This window comes from Alligator mississippiensis, chromosome 12 (assembly GCF_030867095.1).
Source record: "Alligator mississippiensis isolate rAllMis1 chromosome 12, rAllMis1, whole genome shotgun sequence".
Taxonomy (NCBI): Eukaryota; Metazoa; Chordata; order Crocodylia; family Alligatoridae; genus Alligator; species Alligator mississippiensis.
The window spans coordinates 51,209,846-51,222,990 of NC_081835.1; the positions used below are offsets into that span (position 1 = coordinate 51,209,846).

The 13,145-nt window shown below is 40.7% G+C and overlaps 1 protein-coding gene across 1 annotated transcript in view; it reads left to right on the top strand.

The window, feature by feature from the left end:
* MAN1B1 (mannosidase alpha class 1B member 1) overlaps window positions 1-13,145 on the top strand; it is a 25,824-nt gene continuing 12,679 nt past the window's right edge. Inside the window, exons 1-8 of the mRNA XM_006264834.4 lie at window positions 1-199; window positions 1,746-1,854; window positions 2,592-2,728; window positions 4,084-4,244; window positions 6,007-6,116; window positions 8,236-8,421; window positions 10,770-10,918; window positions 12,406-12,594. Coding sequence (XP_006264896.3) covers window positions 80-199; window positions 1,746-1,854; window positions 2,592-2,728; window positions 4,084-4,244; window positions 6,007-6,116; window positions 8,236-8,421; window positions 10,770-10,918; window positions 12,406-12,594 — 1,161 coding nt within the window. The 5' untranslated portion in view covers window positions 1-79. The remainder of the gene's footprint in view (window positions 200-1,745; window positions 1,855-2,591; window positions 2,729-4,083; window positions 4,245-6,006; window positions 6,117-8,235; window positions 8,422-10,769; window positions 10,919-12,405; window positions 12,595-13,145) is intronic.

Consider the following 13,145-nt stretch of genomic DNA (forward strand, 5'->3'; position numbering starts at 1 on the left):
AAGCGGCAGGTTTGTCCCGGCTCTCGGGCTGGGCGCTGGAGGATAATGGCGGCGGGCGCGGGCCCCTGAACCCGCCACCATGTACTCGGCGCTGCCACCGCCGCAGAGACGGGACTTCATCTCAGTGACGCTGAGCCCCGGCGAGGCGGCGGGCGGCTACAACAACAGCAAGGCCTGGCGGCGGCGCTCCTGCTGGAGGGTGAGAGCGGCGCCCCCTGGCGGCCGGGGGCCCGGCACGGGGGGTGGGCTCTGCCCTGGGGGCCTGCACGTTTCCACCTCCCCTGGTCCTGCCTGGGCTGAGCAGGGCAGGGCAGGGCGGGGGGATGCCAGTGACAGCTTGGGGGAGGCACCTGCGACCCGTTACATTTATTACGCAGTGCACGGGCAAATTGCGCAATAGATGTAACCCGGCCCCACGCAACAACCACTTGGCAGACCCGCGCGTGACGCTCCAGCTGTCAGAAGGGCTGAGTAGCTGCAATGTGCACACCTGAGGGGTGCGAGGGCTCCTTCAGCTTTCGTTTGGGGGGGTCTCTTCTCCTTGCAGGCAGCCGCCCCCTCCTTGCTAGGGTCTTCCCCGGCAGGAGAGGTTGGGGCCGAGGCTCCAGGCACTGTGCTGATGTGAATTTTCAGCGAGGTAGTTGGAGCTGGTGGTTGGTTGCATTCAGCAGCCAGGCTCGTCTCCCCACTGGGAGGTGAAGTCTGTGGGGAGCATCGTGGGGCAGAAGAGCAGGTGGGAAACCAAGGGGTGTGCCCAGGTGGTGCTTTGTGGCAGAGAGGGGAAGGTTTCCCAGTGCAGAGGCCAACTGCTGCCTTGTCATGTTCTGCCCCAGAAGGTAACTGAAGAGGGGCAGGTTTCAAGATGAGGCTGGTGAAGGGTTTCTGAACTGTACAGAGCCCCATGCAGCTTGCTGAGGATCCCTGTTAGAAGGCAGTTTTTTATTGTGTTCAGGCTTACAGTTTGATAAGACTTCTGCTTGCTGGAAACACCCATCCTTAATTGTAAAAATAGGTTGTATTTCCCAAGGGTAGTTTTGCAGGCGTTGTGCTTCTTGCCTTTTTAGTTCTGCAGTTGGTTTGGTTCCGTTTCACATGGCTGAAGTTTGGTGGCTGTCTCTGCTTCTTTTTTGTGGTAGCCTGTGTTTCACATAACAGCTTCACAAAAGGGGATTGTTAGTGGCCGGTGCCTTTCTGTCCAGCTTAAGATGCATCTTTTTATTTTGACCCATCCTTCTTTCATGAACTAATATTTTGTTTCTCCTTTTTTTTTTTCCCCCTTCCATTTTCTTTATTCCTTGCTTCCACTTTGCACGTCCCTCTTGTTGCACCCTGCTGGACAGAAAGGAAGAGTCTCTTGGCTCTTTCTCAAATTGACATCTGAGCAGATGCACAGATCAGCCAACAAAAGGTTACTCTAAAAATCAGCATACTGTAGCTGATGTTCTCTCCAGGAGACTTCGCATGTTGCAATTTCTTACTCTTGATTGACTTTGGCAGTGAGTGGCCCCAGTATTATTTTTGAACATCCTCTGCCATGTTGACATATTACATGCATCCTCCACATCTTCAAAGAAAATAAGTGATGGATGTGCAAAGTAAGAAACAGGATAAAACCTACACTTGAGTTCTTTCAGAGCAAGGAATACAAAATAATTAGGTGGGTTTATTTGTGACTGTAGGGGGTCTGATTTTCTCCATGTCATGCTAAAAAATCTTCTTCCTCATATTTATTTTCTTTTTTAAAGAAATGGAAGCAGCTGTCTCGACTACAGCGGAGTGTAATTCTCTTCCTGTTTGCCTTCTTGGCAGTCTGTGGAGTCATTTCATATACAAACATGGGGGAACAGTGGAAAAGTATGTGTTCCATAAAGCTCAAGATTTACCTTTATACATGCTATAATAGTTGATAGATTGCATATTCTTAATTTTTGTAAATAGATCTTTCTGTTAAACATTAATTTTGACAAGCTCTGCTCAATCAGATAAGTTAATGTACTATACACTTTAATAGAAGTGTTCAGTTAGAAACAAGCCTCTATCATCTCCTATACCCTGACAGTATAAAATCTTTAAAAAAACAAACAAAAAAAACCAGTTTCACTTCTTCTGGTTCTTTATTGTTTATGGTTGGAAATGTCATTTTGTTTTGGCGAGTTATTCTTGGAGGTTGTGGTCATCCTTAGGACATAGGTGGTTTTTGTTTTTTCTTAAACCAGCAACCCAGACTTCAAGACTGGATGGTAAGATAATCCTCTCTTCATTGTGTTTATGCAGCAGGGTTGAACTTTTAAGCATTTCTTTGGGATAGGTCCAAATTTGTCTTCAACACTGGCTTTTACTTTTTGCATTGAAGATTAAAAAAAAATTCAGAACCATTCCCCTTATATATCAGAGGTTTGGTAATTTAATGCTTCTGTTTAGGTTTGAAAGATCTGACATTCGGTGTTTTCTTGAATGCAAGTGTGTTGTGGTTTTTTTTTTTTTAATGTACTTACCATATAGAGTTAATTCCTTTAGATTTCCAGCTATAATCTAAATTGTTAATTCCTTATGCCCAGTAGTTGTGTACTGAAGTTACTTTATGTGTGTAGGCCTAACAAACAAATCCTCAGAAGATCTGAAGCCAGAACCAGAAATTCCTGGGTTGAAACCAGCAAATCCTGCTGTTTTGCCAGCACCCCAGAAAGCAGATGCCAACCTTGGAGACTACCAAGCGCTTTCCCCTCAGGTATTACAAAGAGAAGGATTTCTCTTAAATTTACTTGCATTTGTGAGAACTGCAAATAGTGCTAATTTGAGCACAGCAGTAAGAAAAAAAGAAGCTATGGCCAGTTATAACAATTAGTTCCTGTCCAGAGAACCTTTGGTTTCAGAATAGGATTTCCTAGCTTTAACTTGTATCCTTAAACTTAAAGACAGTTGCTGTGATTTTTGAAAATTTGTTTTTTGCTTTTTCTGAAAGAGTTGGCCATCTCTTTACCAAGAACACTGATATCTTGTGAAAGCATTTGGGATATTTAGGAGCAAAGATGTAGCTGGAAACTTTATTTGACCTAATAGGGGCTTTGTTTAGCAGTGATCTTAAATGTACAGCATGGGTTTTCTAAACCACTGTTGTGCCTAGTAGCACCAGTACTTCAGGTTTTTGTGACCTGGTATTCTAGGTTCCACCTCATTACCTTGATGAATTTGTTTGTGCTTGGATCACTGGGATTGCAAGGAGTGCAGTCATTTATTTCTGGTAAACTGGAATCGGTTTCAAGAAGGATTGACAGCCAGCTAAAAACAGCAGTAAATCAAGCAGATTCGCTGCAGGATTGTGAAAGTATGAAAAGCCTGCTGGGTTGTGCAGTGTGTGTGTGTGTGTGTGTGTGTGTGTGTGTGTGTGTGTGTGTGTGTTAGTTTTCTTTTTCTTTATTTTTTGGATGTCCTTTTAAAGTAACATACAAGCTGATTGTTTTCCAATAAATGCAGTGAAGGAATAATGGGAAAAGGAATGCTGGTTAGTGTGATTGCTCATACACATGAATTTCATGTAATTACCTCTGGGAATTCACAGTTCTCTGTTTTTCTCGTGTAGTGGGTGTCTTGTTTTTTTTTTCTTGCTTTCTGTAAATGTACAGCTGCTATTGAAAGATTCCTGTTATTGACTTGCCTCTGCCTTGTATAAACCCTTAATAACGTGCCTTTGTGTTACAGCTAGCAACACTTATGCTTTGTTAAAGAGTTCATTTAATTTTCACTTTGTTGACAATGCACTGTTAAATACATATCTGCTAATGATATAGATGCAGTAACCGTAAGGGATCCTCATGAGAAAGGTTTTTGCTTAAGTCTGTGTATAGTTTTATCAGAGCTAAAATTTGAAATGTGATTGTTGTTTACGTCCCGCACTTCAGCTCAAGATAGTATTGCATGACACGATTTGTAGTGCCGTGGGCTCCATCTCTACATTAAAAATTAGGTTTTCTTCAAGTTGCAAAGTACAGCTCTGGCCTACTTTTGAAATGTAGGCTGGGTATTGGCCACTGTGATAGTATGTTACATGCATCTTGATTTACCTTTGCTTTACTTTCATCCTAGAAACATCTGAAACCTCTTCATGTCCGACGGGGTCCTCCTAATCTGCAGATCAGACCACCACGGAGAGAAGCAAGGCTGCAAACCCAAGATGATGCCGGCAGGGCTAAGGAAGAACCTCACCCTGCTGATAAAGAAGAGAAAACGGAGAAGTCTGTTATTAGGTAGACGTATTTTCAACAAGTGATAGTTTGATGGAGCAGTGTTCTAGGTTTTTTTTTGGTTTTCTTTTCAGGATATTATGCTAATAAAATTAGTGGATATAATTATGAGGTAGTTTCTTTGTCTGTCCACGATGCTGTTGAATTATGCATGATTCTTTGACCTTCTGTAGTAGCATGCTGCTGATTTTTGTCAGAATAATTTGTTTGGTTTGCGTGTGTTTGTGGTCTCACTATTTTTGTTACTTGCAATTCAGCAGCATATAAAGGATACCCTCAGAGTTTGGACCCTGCCAAACTAAGCATCATGGAAACACCAAACTGACACAGTGCAGAGAAGGGTTTGCAATCTCTTTGTAGGGTTATTCAAGTTATTCCTTGGAAAATATTGATACCGTGGTGCAGTTATCAGTATCTTAGTTCTGGCCTACACATAAGTCTACCAAGTTAACTAGTGGTTAGAGGTCTGACTTTTTTTTGTTTGTACCACTAAACCTAGTAAATCCTAGTGTGGATGCAGTTATACTGCTATGGCTTGTTTCTCTTCCTGTATGAAAATGGCTATACTGGTATGAATTGCGTTAGTATTGATGGGACTGCATTTAGACAAAGAGTTTTGTCACTTTAGCTTTACCAACATATTTAAGAGCAGTACAGGTTTTTTTAGGGTATTAGTGATTTGGTAGTTACTTGATTTGGGATCAGTGATGGATAAGACTTCGTGTTTGATATAAAAAAAAATCAGTAGCAGTCAGAGACATGTAGGACGTGTTTAAAACTAGGCTTAACTTCCTGAATTTTTTTTCTCCATATTTGCTACCACTGGTGCAATTTTGATGGTGGCTTTGTTTGCATATATGTTTTAGTATCCATGTTTTAGCAGTTGGATTATATAAAGCCTCTTAAGGCTGGCTGCAAACGTTATCTGCCCTTAGTGATTACCATTAGAGGAGCTGCAAAAGTGGTAACAACCATAGAGAATTTAACATAGACCAGACCTCAGATGTATTGTAGGTTTGTAGTATGCTGTAGATCTGTTATGAGTGTGCCTTTAAAAAAAACAATCCATATAAGCTTTGGAGATTCCATAAACTCTGCTCTTTTGGGCTGATAATATACAAATATCTAAAACAGCCATGTCAGTGTTCTTGGCTCTCAGCGTATCTTGTCTGTGAAATGTCGTACCTTCAGGAGCCTGTCTATGTGTAAATCTTTTCTGGACTGACTTCTGCTGTCGCTGTGGTGGGGGAAGCATGTGATTTACTGGGGATCTTGGAAATAAAAACAAGCAGTGTATACTGCTCTTACCTTGTGTTCATGCTTGAGCTCTTAACACTGCTCATGTGTATGCAGATATTCCAGTATAGAGTGGAGACTTCCCATGGTAATTTCAGTACCAGAAAATAAGAGTTAGGATTATTTCTGAATGACCTGATTTTTCAGACATTTTGTTTGTATGTCTTTCATTCTTTTATGAAATTCCATGACAGTAGAAATTCATCCAGTCCCACAAGCCTTGCCAGGCATTTATTAATCCAATAAAAGATGTATTACTGTTTGCCCTGGAAGAAATCACTGTGTTCAAATAAAAATTAATTAGCTTGCAAGTGACCTTTTACTATTTTTAGCCTTAATCAACATCTCGCTTTAGCATCTTGTTTATCAGGCTGTTGTGAAATAAGAAAGAAATAACTTTTGATAGTAGAGATAAGGCTAATTCATTTTAACTTTTATCTCTTATCTAGTTAAATATTTGTATTTGCAGCTGGAGAGGAGCAGTGATAGAACCTGACCAAAGCACTGAACCTCCTTCCAGTAAAATAAAGGAACCAGAAAAACCTTCATCTTTAGAAGGGGAAGACCAGAAAGAGCCAGGTAACACATGAGAAAGCAGCGGCTCTCTAAATTTTAGGAAAATTAGGTTGGATGTTAGGAAAAACTTTCTGACTGTGAGGGTAGCCATAGCCAAGCGCTGGAATAAGCTACCTAAAGAAGAGTCTCCATTCCTGGGCTGGGATGGTTTAAATCAGGGATGATCCTGTCTTGAGCAGGGGTTGGACAAGATGACCTCATGAGGTCCCTTCCAACCCTGCTTTCCTATGATCTTTTTGCTGACTATAAGGTCTAGGTATTTATATATTCTCATTCACGTTCATGTGAACATTGTGCCATCCACTTCCCTACTCTATCTCCTTCTGTTTTTAATGAGCTCTCCTATTTTTAGGTGAGATGGTTTCACTTCCTGCAGGGTAAAGGGGCAGAGAACAAGGAGTGAATAGAGAAGTTGTTTCAGGTTTACCTGAAACTTTCAAGTCCTGCAGAATTCTTGATCTGAGATGCTTGCTTTTTTCAGGGTTTATGTTGTTGACTCAAGTAATGTTGAGAATAGGAACATTCTCATGCACAAATATTGTGAATCAGATGAAGCACCAGTTGTAGTCGCAGCATAACCCACCTGGCTTTAACTGCCAGATCAGATACCAAGAGGTTGAATGCTGTGGTTGCAGCCTCTGTGCTATTTGCTACTCCCAAAGTGTTCATGTTTCTTTTTGATGGTGTATTTCTCATATACATCTGTACCGTAACCCTGTCCTTGATGGTGCATATAAAGACAGTATAATTTCACTTCCAAAACCAAACTACAATTGCCTATAAACAGAAAATTGTTTTATTTAAATTGAGTAAATTTAAACTCTGATTAGCCTTAAGGAAAGAACTGCAGATTCCCGTCTTCGAGTCTGCAGTGTGTGTGTTTCCCTTCCGTGAAGCTTGTTTTGTTAACATTTTCTTCTAGTTTCCTTACTGTGTGCATGCCATGGTGCACAATCTCCTCTCTCCTCTTTGTTTAAACATGGCACATGCCCCACCTCTTGGTTTGATTCTTTTTTTCCTTCCTAAGAAAAATGGAAATGTTGCTGAAAAGAGGCCTGATGGCTAACTATCTCTGTTTCATTCGACCCCTCCCCAAAGGAGGAATAGCTATTCAGAATGATGGCTTGAAAAGCACAGTTTTTCCTTTCCAAGCTATGGTTTAGTGCAGCCTTGGAGACCAGGGGAAAGTGACTTTCTTCATTAATTAATCACAGACTGTTTGATGATTACTAGGAAACTGGCAGCTGCTGCAGCTGTCACTTGATTTGTTTTCCTTTTGCAGCAAAGAATCTGGGAATCTGTTCTCTAAGCTAGTAGGAGGGAGCTCATGTTTATTCCAAAGCTTGGGTTTTCTGCATAATGCCATGCAATGTTTTGCTACCCAGGTGTGAGTGCATTTCTATACATGAGGTCTGGTAGCACAGCCTGTTGCTTGATGCTTGCACAAGATAAGGCCCAGTTTTGATTTGCTTATAACTCTGCCAGACTTCAGTTCTTTTGGAATGTAACTTTCCATGCCAGGTATCTGTCTTGAAAGAATTTTTAGTGGAAATTTTTAGCCGAAATAGGTCAACCGTTTAAAAAAATCAGCCGAGGGGAAAAATAGGTTGTTTCTGCTCGTATTAGAAGTTTATTTTGTGTAAAGTTTAGGTGCTCTCTCATGCTTTATACTTAAAATTTAGCAAGGGATGAATGCGGTGGAGGTCCTGTGGAAAAAATATGTGATCACGTGACTAAATACTGTGTTCTTAAGCATATGTACAAGGTGGCTAATTTTGGTTTTGGAGGCATCCATGGTTCTGGTATTTCCCACTCTGAGTGTGTGGCTTTGCAACCTCAATAATGTTTTTCTAATACAATTTTTGAGTAACTATCTTAATGTTGCATTTGGAGAGATGAGATCATTGCATATGCGAGAGCTCTGTATATGTCTCAGCAGGGTGGCAGGACCCCACTATGAAGGACTATGTTTCAGATAATTGCAGCTTGGGATACTGGGACTTGTATTTGCAGGGATGAGGACTCCTGGTTTCAGGTAGAACTCAGTGGAGAGGGGTCTTGCATAACTGAATAACTCCGGGCTTGTAGGATTCCTGAGCATGGTATTGTTTTCCATTCACAGTGCCCATAAATGAACGTCAGATGGCTGTGATAGAAGCATTCCGCCATGCGTGGAAAGGATACAAAGAGTTTGCTTGGGGACATGATGAGCTGAAGCCTTTGTCCAAATCGTACAGTGAGTGGTTTGGGCTTGGACTTACGCTAATTGATGCCTTGGATACTATGTGGATTTTAGGCTTAAAAGAAGGTAAATTTTCTCTTTCCTCTGCTGTTTTTCTCTTGCATCAGTATTTGGTTCTGGTGGGTAAAACGTATGATGATTTATCTCAATAGGTTTTTTGGGATATGCTGGGGCTTTCACTAATATGTTCGATGCTCAGAGCTTCTCAACGGTGACAGTTTATTATGAACTTTCATGAAAGTTCAGTTTATTATGAGCCTTTCTTTGGCTAGGCGAAGTTCATATTGTGAGAGAGGTAAAATCTCAAAACAGATATGCCTTTAAGGGATACTTAAAGATTTTCCTTCCAGACGGACCTGGTAGATGGTAAGTACATGTGGAATAATTTTACTTGCTTTGTTTGTTTTAAGAACTAGGTATTTCTGCTAGAAATTGAGGAGTGGATTATTAGACCTGCCAGCTTCCTTTGTTCCAGACTAGCAGCTAATACCCAGCATAGTGCTATGGACACCATGGTGCTAGAGAGACCTTTCTTGCTGCCAGCATGAGGTTCCATAAACTTAGTCTGAGAGACCTCTTAATTGGAATATCGTCACCTATAAGGAAGATATTCCACATTTGGAACTTAGAAATTCTGTTTCGTGTATCAGTGCTGTATTGGCTCAGCAGTGCCAAAAGAAATAAAATTATTACAAAAAAATAACTGTCATTGAAGTAAATAGAGGTTGTACAGTTCACACAGAGAACTTTTCAGTTGAGTGGATTACTGCTATTTTCATTCACTTTAACAACAGTATGCAAGTCACATTGTATGTTTTTTTTCTGTCCAGAACAGAGGTGGCTCTACTTTGGCATTTGGTTTTAAGCCTCAGAACTTTACTGTTGTGAATATTTTTAAATTGCTGTCTTAAATGATTATAGAAAATTTGCACATGCTGATTAGGTGATGTTAAACAAAGAATCTACAAGTGGTACTTCTAAGAATTCCTGCAAATGTGTTTGTTGGTATGCATTGGATATAGCTATGTCATCTCTGGAAGTAGACACCTGTATAATACAAGACGCACAGTCTAGTATGTGTTAAAGGCAGGAAGATCAGAACTGCCCTGCAGAATACTGGGAACAGCAAAAGTCATACACACTGCTTTGTTTTTCTATTTTATTTTATTTATTATTTTTGTTCAGTGTATGCATTCATGTAAAATTTTAAAATCAAACCAAAATCCCAATTGGAAATCTTGCAGTTTAGTGTGTCTAACTGCAGGTCTCAGCAACTTGTCTTGATGCTTCATCAAGTTGACAAGGTAGCTACTTTATTAAAAAAAAAACAAAAAACAAAAAAACCAGTATGAACTACATACAGCTTTTAAAATAAATTATTAGTCATTTAGACATGGTTAAAATGGACTCTTGATTGGAAACTTTTATTTTTTATTGCAGTTTAGCTTTTAGTGATTGTTATAGATTCTGTAAAGCTCTTTGGGATTCTTCTAGATTAGAAAAACAAAAAAGCCCCAAGATATTAAAATGAAAAGGGTGAAAATCATGACAGTTAAGCTTTACCCAACAACTCCATAAATGTAAACTCTACTTGTGAAAGAAAATCTCAGAATTCTGTGTTGTTCCACCTACTACTAGACAGTGATAACTTATCTGACAACACAGACAAGCCTATTTTGTCAGCCTCATTGCAGGCAAGTGTAATGGCATGTGTTTTATAGAGAACAATCTGATAAATGACAAACCTTGGTGAGCTTTCCTCTTGATTAAATATCAAGAAGTGTCAGTTAAACTGGGGCATTGGTTTCTAACCTGAATAATAGTCTTGCAGCTTCTGAAGCTGTCTGTTCCAATTGCAAAATGGGGAATAATGCAACTTCCTACTTCACTTCACTGGGATGCTGAGAGGCTAAAGACTAATGTCTGAAAGCATAGTATGAGAGGTAGCAGACAGGCAGTAGCTTTGGTTTAAGTGGCTTTAGCTAAAACCTGAAGTCTTGCAGTGAAAGTTTTTAACTTACCACCCACTTTACTAGTAGTAATGTAACAGATAATGGATTTGTGCTGAGAGAGGTAGGATCATGAGGTAGCAGTCCTTGCATTATTTTAATAAGGAAGGAGTGTACCTTCACAACTCCCATTAAACATAAAGTTTCTCTGCCAAATACCTGTCTCCTTGCACATCTTTGTGGCACTTTGCCACAGGAATTAAACTGATACTAGGCCTCTCTTCTCCCAGTGTGTATTCTTCAGCAAGTTATAACCACCTCACTTCCCCCTTAAAATTCCAGGTTCCTTTTATGTGCTGAATAATAGAGCCTAGCACACCTGTATCTTTTAAGCTGGTCATTAGACTATGTTGTTGTAGCTACTTTGAGTCTTCTCCAAAGTTTATTTTCTTTCATGTCTTGCAGAGTTTGAAGAAGCAAGGAAGTGGGTGGCAACGGATTTATTGTTTGATAAGAATGTGGATGTGAATCTCTTTGAGAGCACAATTCGTATTCTGGGGGGCTTGTTGAGTACCTACCATTTATCTGGAGATAGCCTCTTCCTGGAAAAAGCTGTAAGTGGTCAGTCTTGCTGGTAAAGGTGTCCTTTGTATTGGGTGAAGTTTAATCTTGGCCACCTTGCCCCTGCATTTTACCATTACTGCAGAGGGGAGGTGATAGATTTGACCCTCCGGCACAATGAAGCTGTTCATTGCTTGGCTAAAGCCTGTTTGTACAGAAGATGGCTTTCCTAGGGCCAGTCTAAGGTGATGAAACAAACTTTTGCAGGGTCTAAAAGAACTACCTCAAGCAGCACCAGTTCTCATTACAAGTGAAACATACACTTCTTTGTTCTCACTCACAATAATAAACACACATGGTGACTTGAAAAGAGATTTAAAAACTCCCTTCACATAATTTTCCTTTCAGAGATTAATAGAGATAACAAGAGAATTACACATGAGACATGTTAGTCATGTTTAATGAATGTGTTCTGGAAAGTGCAGAGATATGGTAAGAGGAAAGCAGAATTAAATATACTCCTGTATTTTTGACAGAGATGTCAAAGATACAGCCCACAGGATTCCTGGAGGGACTGGGAATTGAGAGGTGGGGTGCAGGCCTGCCTCCAAAATCTGGGGCACAGAGCCTTGGTAGGCATATGTGCAACAAGGGGACAATCAGCAACAAGGGGACAAATCAGCTGCATCAACCTGTGCGCTACCACCATTCACCCTGCTTTCAAGGTGGGGCTGTATCCTGTACATGATGAGCCCTGTAGTTGGGATCTAGCCCAAGGGGCTGGGCAAAGCTGACACCTCCACTCCAGCTCATCATGTAAGAGTATGGCTGGAAAGCTTATGCTGCTTCCTATCGACAGGGCTACCTGGGAAAGGGTTGGCCTTTACTTGGGAATAGGTGGCCTGTAAAATGAGACATGTTGTTTGGTTGAATTATGAATTTATCATGCTCATTAATACTTTCACTGGCCTCCCCTCCTGGTTGCTCATGGCCCACCATCTGTTTTTATTGAAATAAAGCTACCTTGAAGCTTTGGGAAAGGCAAATGTGGAGTATTAAGTGTCACATTAACTTGATATGCTCAGCTGGGTCCTGACAGAAAAATGGAATCTTGACAAAGTTGTGTTTCCTTTTGTTGCTAAAAATAGGGTAGTAGGAGGTTTGGAAGATGAGATGTGTGAGCTGGAGAAGGGATACGAAAAAAAAGGGCTGGAGGAGAGTAAAGTGCTTTCTTCCTCCATCCTATCCATGCATCTCAATAATTCTTGGCAAACCAAGTGCACATATCTGCTCCAACTGCTGGGCAAACATACAGAGGGCCTGAGCTCACATTAAGGATTATTGTGTAACCTTGTATTTAAAATATATTATGTGGGATTTATAGGATGAACTGCACCACACTACCCATTCTTAATTTTTGTTGCCTTCCTCATGGAGGCAAGAGTTAAAACCAAGCTTCTGGGTTGTTTTTTTTTCTCCCTTTTTTGATGACTGAGAGAGACAAAGATCATCTGGTACCATGTTTCTTGGGTTTCTTTAGAAAGATATTGGGAATAGGCTTATGCCGGCATTCAACACACCATCCAAGATACCATACTCAGATGTCAACATTGGCCGAGGCACTGCTCATCCTCCTCGCTGGACATCTGACAGCACTGTGGCTGAAGTGACCAGTATTCAGTTGGAGTTCAGGGAGCTTTCTCGTCTCACCGGAGATGAGAAATTCAAGGTATCAAAAGCCACTTTTCATCCTCTTTCTTTCTCCTCTTTCCACCACATTAGTTGAAGTGCTCACTTAAACTGCCTCTCTAAGAGAGGTTTCTGTTCTGTGGCAAATGAAGCAGGTTTCCCTAGGTTGATGAAAGTAAGTGAATGCCATAGCATTGCTGAACCACGTCTTAGCAAGTGCAGTCTCTTAAAATTCTTGGATTGAGCAATTTTATACATTGTGGTGCTGTATAAACCACTTCTGAGTAGTTTGTCCATCTTTCAGCTTACTAATGCATTTTTGACTCTCATAATTCCTCCAGAGTGGAAGTAATAGAAGCCTGTACTTGGGGGTGGGAATGGAAAAGAAAGAGTCCATTACTTTCTCAATTTAAAGTAAGTGTAGAAAGCCCATGCTGTAGATGAATGCATGCTCCTTTGTCCTTCAAAAGGAACATCTAAGAAAAAATGGGTTTTGCACTTAAAGTAAAAGTTTTATAATACTTTACACTAGGTTACTGTAACTGGCTTTACAAAATGGCAATCTGAAGAGAAATTTTATTCAACTGTCCT